This window comes from Dermatophagoides farinae, chromosome 3 (assembly GCF_024713945.1).
Source record: "Dermatophagoides farinae isolate YC_2012a chromosome 3, ASM2471394v1, whole genome shotgun sequence".
Taxonomy (NCBI): domain Eukaryota; kingdom Metazoa; phylum Arthropoda; class Arachnida; order Sarcoptiformes; family Pyroglyphidae; genus Dermatophagoides; species Dermatophagoides farinae.
Window position 1 is genome coordinate 2,754,138 of NC_134679.1, and position 25,080 is coordinate 2,779,217.

The following is a 25,080-nucleotide window of genomic DNA, read 5'->3' on the forward strand; positions in this document are numbered from 1 at the left end:
CCGAAAGACTACATCTCTCATCTTTACAATTTGTTGTTGTTAGTGAATTTGAAACTATGATGAATTTTTTTTTTTTGGTTGTAAATTCTCATCATTAGGGTAAATTATTTTTTCCCATTTTTTTTTGTTTTGTTTTCGTTGGTTCATGTCTCTCAGTGATTGTTGTTGTTCATGTTGTTAATATTTGTAAATAAACAACCAAATTTTTATGTTCATCGTTCATGTCTTTTGTGTCTTGTGTCGTATACTTGTATTTTTTTTCTATTTTGTTTCATTTCCCAATCGTTTGTTTATTGTTAATTAAATCATTTGACACTTGTGATCCAAACTGAATGAACACACACACGCACACACAAACATAATAGTGAAAACGACATCGACAAGATCAAATTCTTGAATCTAAATTCTATTAGCCGACATATTAATTTGTAATTTGTTGTTGTTGTTGTTGTTATTTTCATCTATTTATCTGTATGGTATGTGTATATGTGATCGATAATTTTGGATTCTTTTCTCATTTTGCTGTAATTTCTGTTTTTGTGTGTGTGTTTGTGTTTGAATTCCCAATTGGTTGTCGATGGCTATTGCTAGCTCTGATGTTTGTCGTATGCCTTTAGTAATTTGTATGGTGATATTATGGTGTGAAGGGTGAATTTCAATATTCGTCCAATATTATTTCAAACTTGTGTGAAGAAGAATTTATTTAGTGTAATTGATAATGAAATAATAAGAAAATTTAATTTGAAAAAATTCGATTTATTCCTCATTTAATCCATATATATATGAAAACAAGGAATTTTCTGATGATTACGATCATTGTATTTAATCGATGGTGATTTTTTTTTTTGAAAAATCGAAATCGATTATTGATTACATTCGTTTCTCATCATTAGCCATCGATGTCAACGACCTAAATTGTGACTAAATTTATGTGACAGAAATAACAAAAAAAAAACGTTGAAAAATTGAAAAAATTACCAATCCGATCACCGTCATCGTCATTTCCGGCAACAGTAATTAGTATGTTTTTGTATTTGCAAAAAAAATTTCTGATTTCAGTATTAAATTATGTAAATAAATTCAATTTATATTTATATATTAACGATGAATTTGATGAATTCAATTATGCAATCTACTGATTGCCGGCATACTTTAGTTTAGATTGCCGAAATGCATTTGAAAGTTTAAATGAATGATTCAAAAAAAAGAATTTTTTAACGAATAACAAAAAAGTTTTTTTTGATCCATTTAAAAACATAAAAAAAATGACAAAAAAAAGAAAATAGAAAAAATCGACTTCACACTAATCGTTTAAACAAAAATTTCCGTCGATTTTACAATATATTTTTCTGTTATTGTTTCTAAAGTTTTTCATTTTTTTTTCTTGAAACATTCTGAATAAAAATCAAAATGAAAGAAAAGAAAACGTCATCATCATTTGTGAGTTTATATTTGATGATGATGATGAAGAGAGAGGAGGAAAAAAAATTCCATGAAAAAAAATACAAAGAACAAATGAAAATGTCTTTTTTTTGGAAATGCAAGAAAGAGAGAGAAAAAACATTCATTCATTCGTTTACAAAATAGTTACAACAAATATCATCAAAATGGAACGCATAAAATTCAAAAAAAAAACAATGAAAATAAAAAAAAGTACAAAAGTTTCATTCTATACATTGATGTATGGTATGGTATGTACTTTTGGATCAGTTATTGTCCGGTTTGATGTTGCCGAAACATGAATTTGGTTCTATGTATATGGTATTTTGGATTTGAATTCTTTTTTGCCATTTTATTTTATTTTATTTCATTTTTGTTGAAAGCAAAAAAAAAAAATTCACGAAAAGATATACATAGAATGTGTGTGTGTGTGTGTGTTTGTATGTGTTTATTGGATTCGCAGATCACAGTTCATCATTGAAACAACTGCGAGTGTTAGTGTAACTCTTCTTTTTTTTCGATTATTTCGATCTTTTACCATTGTCTTATCTTTATAGTGACATTTTAAAACTTTTTTTCTTTCTACAAAGTCTCACATTGCAACTGTTAAACATTGTTCTAGTTACAAATTTTTTTATTCTTTCTTTTTTTTTTTTTTGGTCTTTATTCACAGTGAATGTAATGAGAATTTTTTTTCCTGTTTTCATCAGGAGAATGCAATAAAAATAAGTAATATGAAAGTGAAAATGAATATAAAAAAAAAGATATAGAAGAGAACAAAAAAAGTTAAGACATTAAAAACAAGTGATGATGATGATGATGATGATCATATCATAATAGTAGTGTTGGAAGAATAAAAAAAAAGTACCACCCGAAATCGACCGAAAGTTTGAAGTGTATATATTACTTGATGTGTGTATGTGTGTGATCAATGTGGATATAAATTTTCAGAATATAAAAGAAAAAATCGTCACCATCCATTCATTGTATCAACGGTGTATGTAAATCATCATCATGTCAATCATTTATGTTATTCAACAAAAAAAGAAATTTTCATCTAGACGTAAGAGAACAAAAAATGCATTTATTTTGTTCACACATATCTATGGTATGAAATGATCGTTTGAATGAATAATGATCATCATCATTATCATTATATATATATATTGAAGAGGATTTGTTTGATATTGAAACATGCCAAAAAAAATGAAAATGAAACAATGTCCTCAAATACATTATTATTGTTTGTTTGTTTGTCATTTTGAAGAAACAAAAAAAAAAATGAAAATTGCTAGTAAACAAAATTTAATAGTTAGGTACATTGGTCCACATTTTGGTTATATAATATCCAAAACGACAAATTACATTTGGCATCGACCATCATTATATATCATGCATAGGAAAATTATGGATCTCTATCCGTAAAATGTAATCAATTTTATTTCATTTCAATTCACTGTTTTTTTTTGAATTATAGTTAAAAAAAACAGCGTAAAATCCCAACAACCAAACGTGATTATATAATAAATGATGATGATTGGCCAAAAGAATTTTCAGTCACTGTCTCTATAGGGATTCGGTGATTAAAAAAAAAAAATTCCGCCTAATACACCCATGACTGTCCATGTGTGTGTGTGTTTGTGTGTGATGAAACGTGGCCTTTTATTATATTTTAGTTTGTGCGTGCCTTTTTTATCAAATACCGTTATATGATGAAGTTCCTAGGCAAAGTTAGCGACAAGTTTCTGCCCATCTTTCAATTTTGTCATTTAGCTTCGGTTCATTACGGAAATTACAAATATACCAGTTAATTATTATCAATGCTTTAACTTTATGTATGAAAAGTGACTGAATTCATCATTTTTCTATTAAATACCGATAATTATTATCATTATCCACATTGTAAACCAGTTCAGCAATACTGTCGTCGTAGTCACTGGAATGAGAAAAAAAAACCTAAAAGTTTGACAAATCGTCGTTGTCGATTTAATTTGAATTTTGAAGTACAAATTAATGGGAGAAACAAAAATCATTCATTTTTGGATGAATGATCATTGAAATTTTATAAAAATTCTAAACAAAATTCAAATAAAAGAATCTCATCAAGTTTAGATTTTCCATTCAGAATTTGTTGTCATTGTTGTTTATGGTTTCATACATATGCATTTACTTTTCAAGTTTCTTCAATACAAATGAAATTTAAATATTTTAATGGATTGTCCTTTATTACTATTGCTTACAACAATGATGATGATCATCAACATTATCTTCAGAAAAGTTCATCTCTGATTACGAATTTGTATTCGTATTTTTCTTCTTCTTTTTTTTGATTTCTCTACAATTCCAATCTGTCTTGAGAAAAAAAAGATTTGATTTATCCATTTAAAAGGGGACTTTTTTCGTTTTTTTTGAAATAAAAGTGCCGTAGAAATAAAAGTAATACACCCATCAACACACCATCACAATGTAATTTAATCGAATAGATGATTTTTTTTACCATTCATTCTGATAATCAGAATTTATCGGTTCACTAGAGTCATTTGTTCTCTTCGTTTCTTTCCATTTGGTTCTTTTATTGAGGATTTCCATTTTTTTTACCCGATTTCACTTTTCGGCAGCAATATGAAGATATATTCATCTTAATTCACCATATAATATCATCATGAACAGAATTTTACACTATGAATTTGATTTCATTTTTATTTCATTACAAATGTGTGGAATAAAAAAATTGAATAAATATAGCAGCAAAGTGAATGAAAGAAAAAAAAATTTTATTTTCAAAAAAGAACGAAAAAGAAGATGCGAAAATTGATTATGGTTTTCAATTGCAAATTCAAATTTTTTTTTTGTATATACACCGACACGCACATTTCTATGAATTTGTTATGCTTGCTGGTTGTTTTTTTTCCAACAATTCCTCTTGTGATTTTATCTAAAAGTAAAATCAAAAAAAGAAAAAAACGAGTTGAAAATTTAAATTACACAAATGCCATATGAAATGGCATGAGAATGATAATTGATAAAATTATCAATTTATTCGTAGGTCTATATCAAAATTTTATTCTACATTTCCATATCATCATTTAAAAATTAGTATTGAAGATGAAGAAAAAGTCAAAAAAAAATAGTATTTTCTGTAAGGCTCTTATTTCAAAAATGAAATGTTTTCATGTATTCATTTTGTTTTATATAACATGTGGGTGTATGTTTCATCCAAATGAATTCCAATCATTTAAGCTTCTTTATATGTATGAAAAACAAGATAATATTGATCATTTGAAGAACCAAACATGAATGATACAATTTTTACATTTGATATTATGATGATGATGATGATGATGATGATAGAAAAGTACAACAACAAAACATGATTTGACATGACATTCTTCATCTTCATCATTTTTGTTTTATTTTTATCAAAAACAAAAATGGACCAATCATGTATTCGTTATAAAAGATTTGTCGTTTTATGTGTGTATATATGGGGAAAAAAAATTTGGACCAACCATCACACACACATACAAATAAACAACAAAAAGTGATGGTTGTTGTTGATGAAAAATGGAAGCATTTATTTCTATTTATTTTTTTCCCAATTTTTTTTTCTTTATGTCTATATCTTTTTTTTTGCTTGTTATATGTTTTTTTTCTTGGTTTGTTTCTCTCTCTCTAGATTCCAACAACTCGAATGATGTGTCACATCGTTTTTTTTACAGCAACAACACTACACCATTCATTTGGTTCGTTTATTTTTTTTCTTTCAATTTTCTCGTTTGTGTTTTTCTTCCAATGATTTTTGTTGTCGCTGCTGAAGAATGCTTGCTTGTTGTTGTTGTTGTTGTTGTTACATGTTTCAATAGTTGATTGTTATTCTGCCTGATTGCTTGGTTAGTGTCTGTTCTTTTTTCTCTTAGATTTTTTTTTTTTAGATTCGGTCCGTGTCGACAAAACCATCATTAGTTATTATCAGTAAATTGAAATTAAAATGAATAGCTTCTTGAATCAGATTAATTTCATCTTCAATTCGATTTTTCTGTTTTGTTAGTGCATGTGCTACTTTTTCGTTGTTATTGTTATATGTTACGAAACTGTGACAAAAGTGGCAAGAAGAATGGAAAAAAAAATAAAATGAAATCCAACAAAACCAGACAGGCTACAAGAATGTTGACTAAGTTGATCCAGAGATCATGATTGGATTGAGTTTTTTTTTCATACAAAGTTACATTCTAAATTCTTCTTGGGTTTCGATTTTTTTTTGTTCACTGCTTCAAGAATTTCATTTTTTTTTTGTTGTTGTTGTTGTTACTGTTCGTAATTTTCACAAATGATTATAGATTGTTAAAAAGCTTCGAATTGGATGGAGAAAAGATGATTTTCTGCTTTTGATGTTTTTTTTTTGTTGTCGTCCATCAACCAATTTATCTATTTGGGTTTTTTTTTCAACTTGATTATTTGGCTTAAAAAGTCCGTTTCTGGGACTGATTTTTTTAATGGGTCAAACTTGATGGCCATTTTTTTGTTTAGCTAAATGAAATGGTCATTTATGCCAAAAAAGACGTATGATAAATTGGTGTTGTTCTGTTGTTGTTGTTGTTGTCATAGAAAAAATCGAAAAGTTTTTTCTTACAAACACAGATGCTTCTAGCGAACATATGTTATGTTAAGTTTTTTTTTATTGTTTCAAGTTTATTAAGTTTCATTACAATCATTGATATGATATGATTTTATCATTATCATCATCATCATATGGGAAATATTATCATCATCATTATATCGCATATCTATAGATTTTCATTTCAAAAAGTTTATTTGTTTGTTTTGATCGGTTATTATTTAGCTTCAAGGTCAGTGGCGATCGCCCTTAGGGCTCTTGGATTGGTTGACTGTTCAAGTTCAAAAAATTCTAATGATTTCAAAAAAAACATGCTAGAAACTTTTCAGAATAATTCTTTTTTTTTGAAGAAAGTTTTCGGTATTCATAAGAGTATTCTTTTCGTTTTGTTGTTAATTTAACTTCGAAAATAATGAATGAGTCATGATGAGTCATGATAAGTCATCATTGATGACCACATCCGATACAAAAATGCTTATGATTTTATCGCTCGATTTTTTTTTTGAGTAATTTGATGATCTTTGAACCGTTAAAAAAAACCGGACTTCTGGTATAAGTTTTCATTTTTGAAAAAGTTCCATCATTTACTTTTTATTCCAGAGAAAATGTTGAAACTCTTGATTTATATGATTTCTTTTTAATTTTTTTTTTTACTTTTTTGTCTAGTTTTGTTCGTTTACTGATTCATTCGAAGTGCGAAAAAAAAATCTTTCACTTTTTCATCGATCGAATTGGATTTTAATTGGAATTGGATCAAAGCGACAATCCTTGGACAATGATACGATTAAGGCAAGAAACAAATTACCCACGATTATTGTATTTTTATTATTGTATAATTCGTCTATGAAAACATTACCAAATCCAATCATGTAATTGTGATGTTGATGTTAATCGATTCATTGGCAACAAATCATATTTCCGTTATAAACCACAAAAATTCTTATGCTCATCACATCAACAATCTTCGAACGGACATATAAGAATCAAAGCAATAATATGTTATTTCATGATCAATATCATATTGCTGTGGTTATCATTAGTGATAATGATGATTATATTCATTATTTTAAAAATATCTACATTTTTGCTGTCAGACAACAAACAACAAAAATTTAGAATTCATCAACATCATCATAATCATCTTCATTATAGATAATAATGAAACAAGAAGCAAAAACAGTAACAATTCGGCTCAAATATTCTTTATGGACATTACCATCGACATTATCAATGTCGTTATTTTTTCGTAATAATAAAGTGCCTTATAGACAACCAATCAAAGATCACGGCATTATTGATGCTTATATTCGCTATCAACATCATCAACAATACCGAGACCAGAAAATAGCAAAAAAGATGAAGAAAAATTTGTCCGGTGACCAAATGAAACAACAACAACAACAACAAGAACATCGACAAATAACGAAAAACGTAAAAGAATCGAACAAAGTGCTTTTTTCTGTTCATTTTGACCGATCTTTATTGACAAGACGGCTATTGAATGTTGTTGTGGTCATTGTTATTATTTTGTCATCATTTTTACCGAATGTCATTTTTGTTATTGTTGTTCTAGCTTTTTTTACAATGATTATGTCCGGCTTGTTATCGTTGTTAACAACAACAAAACACCATAAACAACAACAGCAACAAAATGATTATTTTCAACACATTCAATACCTTAATCATTGTGATGGTGATACATCTATAATGTCCAAATGGAATCTTGATGTTGTCGATAATGATGGTGATTGTAGACATCTAGCAATTTTCAGTTACCTTGTCGAACCAAAAAAATGTCATTGTATTTGGATATTATTTCATCAAATTATAAATAATTATGTTCAGTGTTTTGTAAGATTTTCATCAAAAATCAACACTTTATTAGTGAATCATCAACAATTTAAGTGTATGATTGTTATTTTTTTAATCATCAACAATTTAACATCATTAGCATTTGCTCAATTCATCAATGGTGCTCATCGACGTTTTTACAACCATCATCTTCATCGTGATGATAATAATAATGGCCATTTTAGATCATTGATTTCATCATCATCATCATCATCTTTTAATCCTTTAAATTCGGATTATATGTACGATTTATTTCCACAAAATAATGATCAATCAGATAATATTGATGAAGACGATGACGATCAAACAGGTTAGTTTTTTCAAATAAATAAATTTTAATTAAAATAAATTTTTAATCTTTGTTTTAAAAAAATAGGTAATGAGGAAAAATCGTTAATTATATTGTAGTTTCCATAAATGTGCATGAATGTTTTTGGTCTTCTGAATACACACATGGACATCATTATTCATTTTGAATCGATGTCATTATATACATTGGTTATCATGCATCACATGACAACATTGAAAGATTCTTTTTTTTCGGTTTCTTGATGAAAAATGAACATCGATAACATTATCACTATCAAAATGGGTTGTGATTATAGGTCAAATTAGATTTTATCATCATCAACGATGATAATGATAATAATCACAAAGAAGACTCGTATGGAAAGGTTCATTAGTTATTTTTAAACAAAACAAAAAAACTAATGATCAGTATGTTGGACCGAATATATACTGATGAATGACATATACTCTGTCGAATAGTGAACTAACTGGATTCTGTTCGATCCACCAACACAATTCATATATTTGTTTGTGTTTCATTCATCTTTGATTTTCTCCCATCATGATCATCAAATTCATATTCAGAACTATTCATTCATTCATTCATCTTGAATAGGCTCATTTGTTCAATAATCGGTTTCGTTACATCAAATTATTTTCATAGCTACATTGATTTAAGCAAAACGAAAAGAGAAAAAATTCAAATAAACCAAAAAGAAAAATGTCATCAACGGACGCCTCACTCTTTGTAGAATATAGAAACTTTTTCCTTTCTATTCTCTAAACGCCGTTCGTCTGTTCATTCATTCATTTGTTCTGTTATGTTCGGTTGTTGGTCGACACAATCAATCATAATTTTTGACTGGTTCTTTTCTTTCGTGTTTTGGTTCATTTGTTGTCGATCCATCGGCCCTATGTTTGTGTGTGTGTGTGTACGTTGTCATCATCATCATCATCATCGTTAGCGGCATTTTTTCGGATATTTCGGGATGTTTTTTTTCTACTTTTATTTTTTTTGTTATTTTCAACACACAACACTAATTGATTTATTACGACAAACACACACACACACACACACACACTGTTGTCTTCACATATATTTAGTCTAGCCGGATTTTTTTGTGTTCATCAAGCTTCGAGGTTTTTTTTCATCACAACTACCATCATCATCATAATCATCCGAATTTCGTTTGTCGGTAGTTGGCAACAAAATAGTCCCTTCTAGTTTTTCTTGATTATTGTGTTGAATAATCCCAATCATAATATTGGGATGAAGATTTCAATACGATATGGCTATCTTTTATGAATTCTTGTGAAACTAAAATTCCCATTTCTTTCTGTCTCTCTGGGGAATCTTCGCTTTCCATCTTATTCTGAGACTATTTTATTTTTTAAATTTGTTGCCATCACATAATTATTTACACCGACAATCATTTTTTTTTTTGGTTTAAACTTCCGTTCACGAATTTGTATCTTTCTCTCTTAGGTTTCAAAGTTCATAATGGTCGACAAATATTTATAATGAACATGCGTATTTGAAAATCTTGATAAAGTATCATTGACATCATAGGCCTCGAGTGTTTTTGCAAATTCATTTTTCCATTATGTTTTTTTTTGTCATCATTTGTCAAAAATTTGATATGATTCGATCGAAAATTATGTCTGGTAGACCTTGATGGTTGATTCCATAATCATGAATTTGTTATTGTTGTTGTTGTGCGAAGACTGTCTATCTCCATTGGACATCTGTCATTGAATGAAATTTGACAAGCTTCTTAATATTCTCAATATGCCTAATTTAATACAATGGACTGATTGTACTTGCTTATTTTATCTAACTTGATTCTATCATATTTTACCAATGGCAATGATGATGATGATGATGATGATGAGATAAAATTATTATTATGAATTGGTAAATCAAATCTAAAAATATATTTGGTTGAGAAAAACAAAATCAAAAAAAAACGGAATATGGTTCTTATGAATCTTTTTTTTCGAACCAAAAAAAAACATGAAATACGAATCAATGATTTTATCACATTAATTCTAAATCTCTATATTAACAAGCGTCATAATGAATCGGATCATCATCATTATTATCGAAGATTTGGAATTAATGTGATCGATTCTTTGATTCTTTGATTCCTATATACAGTAATAGAACCAATATCACCATTCGATGATGGTGGATGGAATTCCAGCTTGTTTTCGTTTCAATAATGTGAAAATTCTTTTTAATTTTTATCAGGAACTAAATATCTGAATGTTATTTTTTCACGGATGATTTTTTTCCAAATTTGATTTTGTTTATTTGTCATTTGTCGTTATTGTTGTTGTTATTTAATTTAATTGGAATCAAATTTAGATTTTTTGTGTTTTTTTTTCCAATTTTGTTTGTTGACATTGATTGGTTTGTGTGTGTGTGTGTCACCAATTAATAGTATCCAAACAAACCAAAAAACAAAATTTAAAATAATTTCAACAATTTCGAAATACAAACACAACCACAAATAATAGGTTTCATCGAAACAAAAAACTATTATATCATCGACGAAACAAAGTGAAAAATCCAGATATTATTGTCATGACCGCAGACGAAAAAAAAAGAATCCAGAAACGACCATTTTGTATTCAGTAAATCTCAGTTTATGTCATATATTGATTCTATGTTCCAGTGTTTTCATCATCATCATCAAGAAAAATAAAACAAAAACAAAAAAAAATATTAATGGCCGATTGATGATGGAAATCGAATAACCATCGCTGATTTCCCTTTTCAAAAAAAAACCAATCAACCATCGAACAATCCTACAATTGTGTTTATACTCATCTATCCTTTTATTTTTTTTTTTTTATTCTTTCTCATTCTCATTTTTATTCTCATCATCAGTTTGGTTTTCTTTTTCTCGGCTTTTACGGTTATCGAATTGATGTTGGCAGTATTCGCTTACTTGGAAAGTGCTAACACTTTGTTCCATTTTTTGGATTTTTGTTGTCATTGTTTTTTTTTGTCTCCATTTTGTTCTCATGTTCGTTTTGTTTTGTTTTTTCGACTCATTGACTTTGACTTTCAATAATCATCATTATTATTATTGTATATATTGGAAATGGAATTTATCATTCCGTTGTTCTGGTTATCGTTGTTGTTGTTGTTGTTTTTGTTTTTGATAGTTTTGATTGTCATTTCATTTTTTTTGTGTTTGTCACTTGGTTTTCTTGATTTTTGATCATCATCATCTTCAATGATTCGATTTCCTTTTGAATCGTTTTTTTCTTGGTTTTGTTTTGATTCGTCAACAACTATGGATCATCTGGCTGGAATTTTGATTTTGATTTTTTTTTACTTCAAACAATAATAAAAATTGGATCCATTACTCAACGTGGACACTGCTGAACCAATCATCACATGTTTCAATATTTTAAAAGTATAACCAATCCGAATTCGTGTAATCTGAATTCCAATCAAACTTCAATTGTGAAGAATTTTCGTCACTTCTGTGCCCAATATATATATTCGTTGCCGTTGTTGTTGTTTAGATGATCGTACTAGAAGAATTTCTTTAAAAAAGAAAAATTAGATGAAAAAAAGAAAGTGGAAATCGAAGAAAAAAAACAGTCATCACGATTGCAATGAAGACACACCATTTCTCATGCTGTTGTCGATTCATATCATCTATAGAATGATAGGAACCATATATACTGAAGATACGGCTAAAACACGAAAACAAATCACACACACACACACACACACACAGTATTCACAAGCATTTTTATTCATTTTTTCTTCTTTTTTTCTAACAAATTTTTATGCAACATGATAAATTGACAAGTGAAAGTTTTTTGACATCAAACCCATCGTTTGTTTAACTGTATCACTAGTTTCAGGACTAGATTTGGTACAAATTTAAATATGGGAAGGGCACAAATCAAAAAAAAAAAGAAAAAAATACAATCCTTAACCGAAAAGTATAAAGCGTAGAAAAAAATGTTAAGATCAAAATATCTTGAGATGAATTTTTCTTTGAATAATCTTGCCCTTATGATATTGTTATAACAATTCCTGACCGTTTGTAGTGTGTTTTTTTTTTTTTTTTTTTTTGGATAAAGTCACCCTCATTGTTGTTCTCTTTTATATTACATGACCATACGATTGTATATATATATAAATAAGAATGAATGAACCGGAATAGCAAGAAAAAAAACTTGTATATGCTTATAAATGATATGTCTTGAGAAAAAAAAAATTACATATTACCATATCCGAAGAATAATTTTGGTTGTTCTTTTTGTTTTTATTTTTTTTTTTTTTGCTGATGCTTTCTTTCTTCATCATTCATTCTACATTCTTGTTGTCGAATGAAAATGTTTTGTTTTTTTTTTGTTTTTTTATTATCAAAAACAAAAAAAAAATAGTCTAAATCGTTGATTTTTTGCTGTATGTTGGCATACGAATCGTTGTATTATTTCATTATTACATAACCAGAGAGACATATACAAAATGATGATGATAATAATAGTGATTCATGTGAAAAAATTTTCTACTTTCGACATAGTTTATGAATATTCTAATCTTGTTTTATTTTTTCACATTCGTGTGTGTGTATGTGTTTGTGCAAGTGTGAAATGATTTTTGAATCGTTTTTTCGTGTTTTTTTTTTTTTTTTTTTTTTTGAATGAAAAAATTCAAATAAACAAATAAAACAAAACAAAACGAAAAAAAAAATAAAAAAAACAACACCCGGCATTTTTCACAAGTTTTTGTTTTGTTTTATTTTTCATTTTCAGTTTTTTTAAATTCTTGTTTTTGTTGTATGTGCTGTTACACCATCAATTTTCATGTTGATTATCATGTATTGCAAATGATAACAATAGCATCAATTTTCAACAATAAAAATAAATTCTTAATCTTAATCGTTTCTTTTTTTCTTTTTTTTACATTCAAATTCAACGAAAAAAAAGCATATCCAACAATACGAGCTTTAGTGGGAAAAAGTGTTGGACTTCCATGTAATATTTCACAATCGATACGTGAAGGAAATTCCATCAAACTAGTATTATGGTATAAGAATAATATACTTGGTTCACCAATCTATAGTGTTGATGCTCGTGATACACAAAATCTTAGTATAGCAAGACATTTTCTTGCCTCTTCATATCAACAACGTGCTTCATTTGAAATGAATCTTGCAACTAGAACAGCATCGTTGATTATTAATCCGGTTGAAGGTGATGATGATGGCCATTATATTTGTCGTGTTGATTATCGTTGGACACGTACGACTATCAGTAATGTACGGCTTGAAGTGATCGGTAAGTTGTTCAAATTCATTTCTATTTATTCAAATTTTCACTTAATGCTGAGAATGATTTGAAAATCTTTCAGATTTTTGTTTTGTTTTGTTAACATTTATTGAATTAAGTTAACTATAATCCTGTATAATACTTTCTCTCTTTTTTTGATCATTTCATGATAAAAATGGATTAAATTTTCATCCATAATATTTAGATGAAATCTAAACACAGGTCGTATGTTGATCATTCATATGAAATAAACCTGAAAATAAAGCAAATTCCAACTAAAACAAAACCTCAACCATTAGAGTTTTATGTTTGTTGAATAATGAGAAATTCACTACTGACTTGCCTAGTGATTTATTTCTCCATTTATCCAGTGCTTAACGTGTAGGAGTGAATCTCTCTATTTTTTTTTTTTTTTTTTTTTTTTTGGTTTTTACCGTTAAAACCAATGACTACAACTTTTTGGTACATATTCATAAAGTCTTTGAGTCAATTTACCCGGAATAAAAAAAAATTACCAAACTTTTTTTTGTTCACTAGCAAGACAAATATACTTTTAATATTTTATTATACATGGATATTTTTCTTGTTTTGTTTTTACAGTAGTATAGCCTTTTTTATGCAAGCGCCGTAAACGATGCGCTCGTCAAATACCATTAATCATAAATCTCTGAAACCTTTATGTTGGCAGGCCCTACGTTTGTATTGTTTCAACACATTTCAATACAGGAAGGATATAAATAGTGCCTTATTTTTCATGTCTTATCTCTTGTTCAAAGGTGCAAATGTTTTGTATGAAATCGTAGATTTTATTTTTCGTTGTGTATACAATCAAATATTTGAATATATTTTGTTTGCATTATTTTGTGAATGTGGTAACAATATGAGCTGCCAAACTTTTACAGTGAATGTATTTGCACAATTGTTTGATGCATTGATGAGATATATTAGTAACTGTCATTATCATTTAGTACAATTAGGATTATCTATACAAAATTTTATTTCTTATTACCAAAATCATATGGATATAAATAGAAACAGAAAAAAAATCATTAGCATATCTACATGTCTTTTATACTCACTTTTGTCTTGCTAAAAAAAGGTTTTTAATGAATTTTTCCATGTTATTCATCATTTTCAATTCTATTAGATTTATCTAGAATCGTTTTTGTGCGTGGTCAGAATTTCTTCTGAATGATTCTTTTAATAGTTTTTTTATACTTCAATAGTTCATACATTCTCTTTCTTTCATTAGTGATGAATGGTTTTTTGCTTTCCTTATGTTGAGACATTTTCTACAACAATTCGATGCGGTTAGGCAATCGATCAAAAGTTTCATTATTATTTAATCAATAATTTTCAGTTTTTTTTCAATACTTGTACAAAATTTTTTTTATTTTTATTGTGGTTTCATTCATAATATCTGTATGGATGGTAACATTTTGATTTATTAAAATGTTTTGTTATGTATTCTTTACAAGTTTTTGTTGTTGTTGTTGTTGGATTTTAATGTTTTCATGATTGTTTTTATTATATTTTCATTTCAATTCTTATTCTTTTTCAATGTTTAATGATTGAAGAAGAATAAAAAAACAATTCTATTTTTAATGTTAGAATGAAATTTACTTTATTTTTTTTTGAGTAAATATAATTTTCTTTAACTTGAAATGAAAACGTGTCGAGAAACGTTAATTTTCCTTAGATTTTTATTATTATTATTATTGCTGTTGTTGTTGTTGTTGTTGTTAAGAGTTTTTGATGTTCAAATGGTAATAATAATCGTTACAATTTTTTGTTTGTTTGCTGTAAAAATATGGTGGTCAATAAATCTTTTTTTTTTGCTTTGTTTCACTCATCATCATCATTATCAAAGTATAAATTTTCAGGCCAAACAGAATTGATTCTCGGTAAATGTGTGTGTGTGTGTGTGTGTGTGTGTGCGTGTGTGTATTGTTTTCGTGTAACCTTTATTTTAATGATAATACAATTTGCCAGAATCTTTTCCGTTTCTTTTTCTTTTCGGTTGGTATCATCAAAACAAAAAAAAAAAATGATATACGAAAACAATCATATGAAAACATTCATGCTTACATGTAGAGAAAAAAAACAGGGAATAGTAGTAGAATCCATAATTGATATTTGACTTATGGGTTAATTCTCAAATGGTACTATCAATTAGGAAAAGATTTCTTTCAACGTTATTCATAATGTTTTTAGTTTTATTTATTTCTATATCAATATATTTGGACCACAATACAATTCTCAATTATTATTATAATTATGATGATGATGATGATGCTATATGTTCAGAGTGTAAATAAATCCTATTTTCATCCGATGGGAATTACTTTACTTAAAACCATTTCTAGATTTAAGCTATTAGAATTACAATAACAATATAAGATCGTTTTGTCTTGCTTGTGGAATTATAAGTGAAACTAATAAATAAATGTTATTAATAAGCTATGAATCATGTAATTGTAATCATATATATATTTTTTCCTGATCAATATTGCTGAAAAACTAATAATAATTGGAAATTGATTCTTGACCATCATACACACACACATGTCCATTGAGAAAAACCAATTCTTTGTCATTATCTACTAAAATGAGCGATTCTAATTTATTCCATATTTTAGTTAGTGTCTATGTTTTCTTAGTCATATGCATGCATTAAAAAAAATCCAACTATGACAGCTTGAATTAATTCGAAAATAACTTTTAATAAAGCATTGTTTTGTGTTTTTTTTAGTGGTGGAAAATTTTTTTTTTATTCCCACTGCTACGGCTGCTACCGATTCAATGGAATTTCGGAAAAAAAGAACTGAATTTTAAATTAGAATCAATTAAAAGGAATTCTTTCGACTATCAGAAGTTTAGCCGTACAATAATGGATTGAATGATTGCAAGAATATTCGAATCCTTTCAATATGAAATTCCTGCATTCATTCTATTTTACTAATGATAATCATTGTGCATTGCTTTGCTACTATTTATGAAGGAATCAAAAAAGCGAGGTGAACATAATCTATGTTCAAGTTTTTATGTACACGATCAAATTTAAATACAAAAACGATAATAAATCATTAAATTCTACGTTAAAATTGAAAGCATCAATTGTGAAAGTTTCAAAGTTTAATATGTTCTATTCTTTATTATGCTAAATTAATTGTTAATTTTTTCTAATTTTTATCGTCTTCTTTTTTCTTATTTGTTTTTTGTTTACAGTTCCGCCATATATGATACAGATCGTTCAAAGTTATCAATATCAACCAGAATCAATATCAATGTTGTCATCCAAAATGGGCGTTGGTCAACATGGAATGTATTTTCCAAAGAAAACAAACGTAACAATTGATTTAAATCGAAAAAGTTTCGAAAGAAACTTTTATTACAATGTTAGATCTACATCCCCATTCACATCATCAACTTACAACGACAACAACAACAACAACAACAAAAACGCCAATGAATCACCAACACAATCATCATCTTCAATGAGACAATCCGATAGTGATGCAAATTCTGGTATACCAACATCACCAACAACAATGATAAATGATGTGACCATCATAAGACAACCAGAATCAAGCACCTTAACGCTTAACTGTGATTCGATCGGAGGTTTGTAATCTATTTGTACAGTTTGAATATTTTGAGTTTCCATTTGGAACTTTTTTTATATTATAACCAAAGAATCATCATCGTACTTTATTTAGTTTTTTTTCAAACACTGTTTGAGTTTATTTGTATATGTGTTTAGAATAGAAAATCAGAAGAGGATTTGCTTGTAATGGGAAATGGAATCAATTTTTTTTTTGAAAGAATATATTTATTCATTAAAAAAAATAGCATGGTAATAGTTGAATATATTTCATCGTATATGATAATCGTCTATGAAATTTTTGTGGTTATCATTGCATATCAATTCATATATTACAAATAATCTTTTTCATCTTTTTTTTTGTATATGATTCATAATGATTTGTTTCGATTTATGATTTAGTTGTCGCTTTATAACCGCACTATAGTCTATAGAACACATTGACCATTTCAATATTCATGTCATCTCTTTGCATGCATCATTCAAGTTTATTCTCTGTGTGTGTATGTGTGTATTTTTTTTATCACGCTGAAAATATTTTGTATTTGTAGTTATTTTTTTCGAGCATAAATTTTTAATCGAAAAAAAAGAATATTTTGCCATTTTGTATCCAGATTTTCTATTGCATTTATTTATTTATTTTATTTTGTTGTTTTTTCTCTTTTTTTCTTCATTGGTTTTTTTTCGCCTGTATCGTGAATCAATAATGCTGATGATGCTGAAAACAAAAATATAAAATTTGGATTCGGAACAAAAAAAACCACCACATAAATGTAAACACATTTGTCAATAACAAACAGGCAAACCAATGTCAATGATAAAATGGTATCGTTTGGCACAATTTGAAAATGCCAATCTAACCGATGCTCAACTTTATACGCTTCTACAATCATCCGGTATTTAATTTTTTTTTCTATTAGTAACAAAAAAAAAATTTAAAAACACAATATGTGTGTGATCAAAAAAGTGTATTCCAATTTAGATTTTGAACATGAACATTTAGCCATTTTAACAGACACATATTTGTGCTCATTTCTTTGACTAATTTATTCTCTTTCGACTTTTTTTTATTTTGTTGTTGTTTTTTTCATTTGGAACAATGACAACAACACTGATGGGGACTCCCTACTGAACAAATAATAATAATAATAATAATGTTTGAAAACATAAAATAACAACCAATTTGTTAATGAAAATGCCAGAAGAAAAAAGTATGCAACTAATCGATGATAGTTACTATCCAATGTTGTTGGCAGCATTACCATCAAACGTACCTAGATTATTGTTTACTAATAATCTGAATTTAACATCAAAAAATTCTGTTGGAACAATGCAAATGACTTTAAATTCTGCTGCTGCTGCAGCTGTTGGAATGTCAACGATGAACAAAATGAATAAAAATCCAATTCGATCAAATCATTCGACAACAACAACAACAACAAAAATGAAAGATTCGTCCACAATGATTATGGAACCATTGTTTTTTGAAAACAATAGTAGTGCTATAATGAAAATTCCTATCGTACGTAATGAGCTTCATATTGGCAAGATTTCAATCGACAATCATGGCCAACTATATCTTTGTAAGACGATCAATACAAATCTTACTCGATCCATTGATATTATTGTTCGATTGGAAGTTTTTGGTGAGTATTTTTTTTTTATTTCTAATATTCTCGTCGGGTTATTTTTGGCACGCCACATCATAATTTAAAATTTTTGTTGATGTGATTCATTTTCATTATTGTTCAATTTTTTTTATCATAGGATAAATAGGAAAAGATTCCATTTATTCAATATTATTATTATTTGTTTTATTTTCTTTACACATTTGTTTGACTTTATTATATATCTAATAGCTGGTCCAAAATCGGTACAAATAGAACAACGATTGCCTGCACAGGATGGACATTTTCATAGTGTTAATAGTGATAATTCAGATAACCATCCGGATATGACCATTAGCAATAATAATCGTACATGGCATTCAATCGAACTACTCGATCACTATCTACATCGTCATGGTTCGTTGACGGAATCCATGAAGATAGCCTCATCATCATCATCATCATCAACGGCTGAAACAGCAGCATCATCTTCATCATCAGTAACCAATAATAATCCATGGACACACGCAAAAAAATCATTTCGTTTACGTTCTGGTTTTGAATTCGATTTCACATGCCAAACAAATGGATCATTACCTGATGCTCAAATATTCTGGTACCTACGAGATATACATACAAATCATCTTCGTAATATTACAGAATTCAGGTTAGTTTATAGTCAATTTTTTTCAATTTTTTTTTTGTTTTCAAAAACCATAAAAAAGCTTTAAGATGTAATGGTGATGGCAAATAAATCACCATTCTCAACTTTTACTGAATTTCGCTGATTATTTTTTTTTATTTTTTCTCTTGATTTCAATTTGTCTGTCGGCTTACATTGGTGGTACCAAAATATTAGTAACATGTTCCAGAATGGTCATAATACATTGAGCTATCTACGTATAGTGCCTCAATACACCGATAACAAAGCCAACTTGATTTGTCAAGCATACAATCCAGCCATGTTACATGAACTAATATTAAACTTGAAACTATGGTCAAATCAAACGACAATGTCCGAATCATCATCATTATCGTCCGTACAGATGGAATCGTCCGCGAATCGGCCCAACTTTTCATCGACAATTTCATCATCATCTTCATTGCCTTCAATTTCGTTATCATCATCTTCTTCAGAGAATGATGATGACGGTCTCTTAAATCAGGACTATTTGAATTCCATTATAACAAATCTAATGATACACTATGACGAAGAAGAAGAACAACAACAACAATATTTTCATCATCATCATCATCAACAACAACAACAACAACAACAACAATTTGCTACATCAAGTAAAAATCTTTTAAAACAATCATCGTACTACTTGAAACATTACCCATTTCAACTCTTTACTTCCGTTTATCTTGATGTTAATTGTAAGTTGATATTGTATACAACAAACATTTTTCAACACTTATTTATATAGATAAGATCACTTGTTTTTTCGTTGTAACGAAACATGCGACTCCATTTTTGTCTGTTTATAATGGTAGTAGTAAGAATAGAAATGTAAATATAAGATAAGAAATAATAACAGCAACCATGATGATGATGATGATGATTAATCCTTTTGTTGTTGTTGTTGTGTTGATGTTAGTAGCCAAAGATGTTAGCCTAAAGAAGATCAAAAAAAAAAGAACAAAAAGGTCATTTGTTGTATTATCATCAACGGTATATATATTCTTAGTATATGAATAATACATACATAGATATAGTTCCAGTAAAGATCTATATGAATTTTCAGATCTTATAGTAAATTCTTATACGATGATAATGAAAAACGACAATACATTTGAATGCAATTAATTAAACCCTTAATAATCATGCTTATGCTTTAATGTGTGTTATTATATACATATGAAATAAAATGCTGAGGGAATCATCATCATCATCATCATTGTACATAATGATAATAGTTGATGAAATGGTCTGGTTCAAAGAACAAAGTCATATGCAAAGAAAATGATAAATATTCTCTTGAGATGTTTGCCGAATGAACGAATTCCATTCACGATTATTATTGTCATTATGTTTTCAATATATATGAACGTTTGTGATCTGTGTCTTTCTGTCGATGTTTAACTGTATTGTAATTGAACAAAATGAACGAGAAGAAACCCTGAGAAAAAAAAATTGAGTATTTTTTTTTGGTTCTAAAATAATGCTATTCAATTTTTCTTTCTTTTGAATGTTTTAGTTTTTTTTCCTTGGCTATAAAATCTTTGAAAAATAGGTGTTTTGTACACACAACAACAATATTTATTAAAAGAATGAATGCCAATATTCTGTGAATGATCTAAGTATAGACACCTATATTGAAGAATATTTCTCTCCTGCAAAATGCAATAAAATATGTGCAACGATTCTTTTAAAAACAAAACGAAAAAAAAAATCGCAGACTAAACGCAAATATTATCTAGTCGTGAATTTTCGTATTTCTCTTTTGTGCTCATATTTTTCAATTCCTCGGAAAAAATTGAATCTTCAAATTTTACAACTTTGAATGTATTTGTGATGTAATGGATGTGCATATAAATTTTTTATGTACAAACACACACACACATACACAATTCTACGCTGGTCCAAGCAAAAGTTTTCTCATCTCCACAAATACTTTCCATACTAACTTGGCCTAGAATATCTTCTAATACCTACATACCTAGCTTGTGAATGAAAATTTTTTTTTCAAATTTTACCATTGTTTTTGATGGCTGTATTATATATATAATTTAATTACTTTAAGTGCCAATTTTGTTAATGTTGAAAACATTATGTTTTGGTTGCTTTGTTTGGACCATAATAACATAAATAAATATAAAAATAACATATTTTCGATTTAGTAAAACATTCAATTGACTATTAACTTATTGTCATCCTCGTAATTGTGGCTGACTTTGTTATATACTGATATTAATAAATCTTTGATTTTGTTCATTATTATTATTCTCATGACTTATCGATGATATTTTTGATTCAATTTCTTTCTTTTAAATTTTTTGACCTTTTCATGAATAGACAAGCCAATCGTATTGATTAAAGTTTTAAGTGGTGAACAAATGTATCAAGAAGTATCATCATCATCCAATTCTAACATAAATAATAATTATGGTTATAATACAAACGTATCCTCATCTAATATTGGTAATAGTGGCGAGAATCAACAAAAATCATATTCAAATCATAGTGATCAGCCAACAACAACCACTACTACAATGATGGAACATTATTATCGATTCAATGAAATGTCGGAAATATTTTTCAATTGTTCAATAAATTCGAATCCTGATGCACATCGTATTGAATGGTTTATGAATGAAAAATTGATTCATACCGATATACCGAAAGGTAAAAATTTCATTTTATGTTTATTCATCGTTTTCTTGTCCAAAATAATACATTGTCCAGAATCCGATTTGATCTATATCAATTGATTTGAAAAGCTTTTCAAAAGCCAATCGAAATCAAAAAGTTTTTTTTTCTCTTTTTAATCTTATTCTTTTTTTTCTCGCTATTTTATACAGAACGATAAAAAAAAGCAAAAACGATTTCATTTTTTTCCACCGGAATTTGTTCCATATCTTTGATCGTGGAAAATTTTTTTAGTTTTTTTTGCAGAATTTTATTTCATATATAGATACCACATTCATATTCACAATGATTTAGATTGGATAATAATTTTCTATCATGAAAGAATTTTGTCTGAGTAGAAAATATTCATTCACATATAATGAAATCATTATAAAAACCAAAAATACTAGAAATGTCGTCATCAACATAATGATGACATTTTAAAAATTCCGGTGAAATTCAATTTGATTTCAAATTTTAACAACAGCAACAACTATTGTGATGGTGGCAATATTTAGAATATTTTTGTATGATGTGAAATTTTACTGATAACAATAATAATAATGAAGAACACATAGAATATGAGAATTGGATTTGTTTTTTTTCCTTTTCTTTCCCTTCTACGAATTATTTGCAATTTTTATTAACAACTTTTTATTCTTTAAAGATTCCTTTGATCTTTTGACAAGTTGAATTTTTTTCTCTCTTTTGCCACTACTGATTAGAATCTGAATTTCCGAATATTGTAAATCACATTATTTTTTATATATAGATAATCACTAGAATGACAAAGAAAACTAATGATGATGATGATGATGATGATGATATGATTTGAATTCAATTTCAAATTCTGAAAATTTTATTTTGAATGAAATTTATTTTTTATCATTTCTATCCAAATGAGTTTTATCGAACAACATGATCAGAAATAATTCACAAATTTTTCTCTCAACTAATGTTGTATCTCATGTGATTAATGAAGTTTTTTCTAGTTTTTTTTTGTTGTTGTGCTATGTTCGTCTTGGATATATGTTTGGTTCATTTACATTTTCATTTGAATTTTTATCGTCTGGACATTGTCCTCCCATTCCCAATGAATCATCCATACTATTGTTGACAGAATTTGTTTTTGATTAAAAATAATGATTATAATAACTTGAAAATTTTTATTTTTTTTCTTTGTTGATTTTTCTTTCATTCTAAAATGATGTGTATTATGTAGGAATCATTATAACAAATACGAATCGTACATTGATCATATCACCATCACAACGGCGATCATCAGGATTATATTATTGTGCAGCCACAAATATTCTTGGCAAAACTGTCAGCGATCGAGTTCAAATCGACATTCTTTGTAAGTAAAAAACTACCATTTTCGGAATATTTTTTCCATTTTTTTTCTTTTCACAATTCTAAATATTTTTCACAAGAGTATGTATGTATGTGAATTCGTGAATTTATGTATGTGTATCTGTTGGGAATACATACATTACATTTTTTTTCCATATAATATATGTTGTTCTTGTTGTTAGATGATTCTTGACTTTATAATGGCGTTACAAATCTGTGAATGAGAAGAACACATTGCATTATTACTTCTAAAAAATGAAAAGGATTTTGGTTCGTTGGAAAAAAAATCTGCTCATTCTTTTACAGTTTGATGCATAACTCTATATATATGAATAAATAAATGAATTGAATGAAATCATCTTCATTATTTGATCGAGAATCAAACAATTCATTCACTGTGTGATCTATTAATGATTTCAAAGAACTTTTGTCCTTTATCATGAATTATTATTTCTACTTGAATTGAATACCGATTGAACAAACTAGATGAAAGTGTGCGCAGCAATAAAAAAAATCAAACACGGAAAAAACTGATCTACAGTACATAAAAAAAAGAATGAAAATTGAAAAATTAAGAGATGAGATTACCCCCCAAAAAAAATTAGAAACAAAAGATCAAATTTGGAATATTCCAAATGGAAAAAAAGGGTAAAGTAGTAGTATATGGTACTAATCAATTCTTTTCCATTTAATAACCGTTATTAGGCATGGCAATTGTGAATTCGATTGTGATTTCACAAGAACAAGAAAAAAAATCCTTATATTCAATTTCAAAATGTACCATACATCAAAAAACAAAAACAGAAGATTCAAGAAATTAATGATTAAAATTTGATTTATGAACTTAACGATACGATTGGATTTTATTTCATTCAATGCTATTGTTTCATCATAATCATCATTGTCTTTTTTCTTGAATTTTTCTTCTCTTGTTGTTTGATTTTTCTTTTTCACCGTATGTGATGTAATTATTCAAATGGCTACAAATTGTAGTTGTTTGAATTTTTTTTTCTGTTAAAAAAATTAGTTCAACTTGATTATCATAAGAATAATAACAGTTTCATTTTTGGAGAAAAAAAAAATAAAAAAAAGTCTGTCCATTCTTAGAATTTCAACAAATTCATTCGATTCTTTTCAGACACTGTAAGTTTTTATTGATTGTGAGAAGTTGTTATCCCTAACTTGAAAAAATTTTTGTTTTCTTTATTATTTTTGTTTTTTGTTTTTTTTTGGCTCAACATTTGTTGGCCGAAATAGAATTTCAAAATGTAGATTTTTCTTTCAAGAATAAAAATGAAAAAAAAAGTTTGACCAGATACATATAGAATATTTTTTTCCGTTTTTTTCGGACAATTCAAGCCTGAAGTTGACATTTTCATTTATACAGTGATATTTTGGTCAATGATGACGATTCGTTTGCAACCAACTACCGTCATTAATCCGAAATGTTGCTGTAATTTTTTTTCCGTATATTGAGACACTTCGAATTCCATTACCGAATTGGAGATACCAAAAAACAAAAAAATTCTATTTGAAAGTTTGTGAAAATTTTTTTATTTTTTTTCAATTTCCAGACATGTTTCTTTTTCCATTGTTTGAACCGATTAAAATGGGTTTCGTTTGTGTGCGTGTGTGTGTGTGTGTGTGCGTGGCTTTTTCATACATC

At 27.7% G+C, this 25,080-nt stretch overlaps 1 protein-coding gene across 5 annotated transcripts in view; it reads left to right on the top strand.

Moving 5' to 3' along the window:
* LOC124494395 (uncharacterized) overlaps positions 1–25,080 on the top strand; it is a 34,257-nt gene continuing 9,177 nt past the window's right edge. The window contains exons 1-10 of one of the 5 annotated variants that reach the window (XM_075729529.1): positions 1–476; positions 6,722–8,216; positions 13,157–13,507; positions 16,727–17,122; positions 17,903–17,998; positions 18,305–18,748; positions 18,962–19,376; positions 19,569–20,089; positions 21,729–22,058; positions 23,284–23,418. In XM_075729529.1, coding sequence (XP_075585644.1) covers positions 7,214–8,216; positions 13,157–13,507; positions 16,727–17,122; positions 17,903–17,998; positions 18,305–18,748; positions 18,962–19,376; positions 19,569–20,089; positions 21,729–22,058; positions 23,284–23,418 — 3,691 coding nt within the window. In that variant the 5' untranslated portion in view covers positions 1–476; positions 6,722–7,213. Of the gene's footprint in view, positions 477–6,213; positions 6,288–6,515; positions 6,606–6,640; positions 6,663–6,721; positions 8,217–13,156; positions 13,508–16,726; positions 17,123–17,902; positions 17,999–18,304; positions 18,749–18,961; positions 19,377–19,568; positions 20,090–21,728; positions 22,059–23,283; positions 23,419–25,080 lie in introns of those variants that run through there. The other 4 variants (XM_075729530.1, XM_047057557.2, XM_047057558.2 and 1 more) reach the window with 4 other exon arrangements.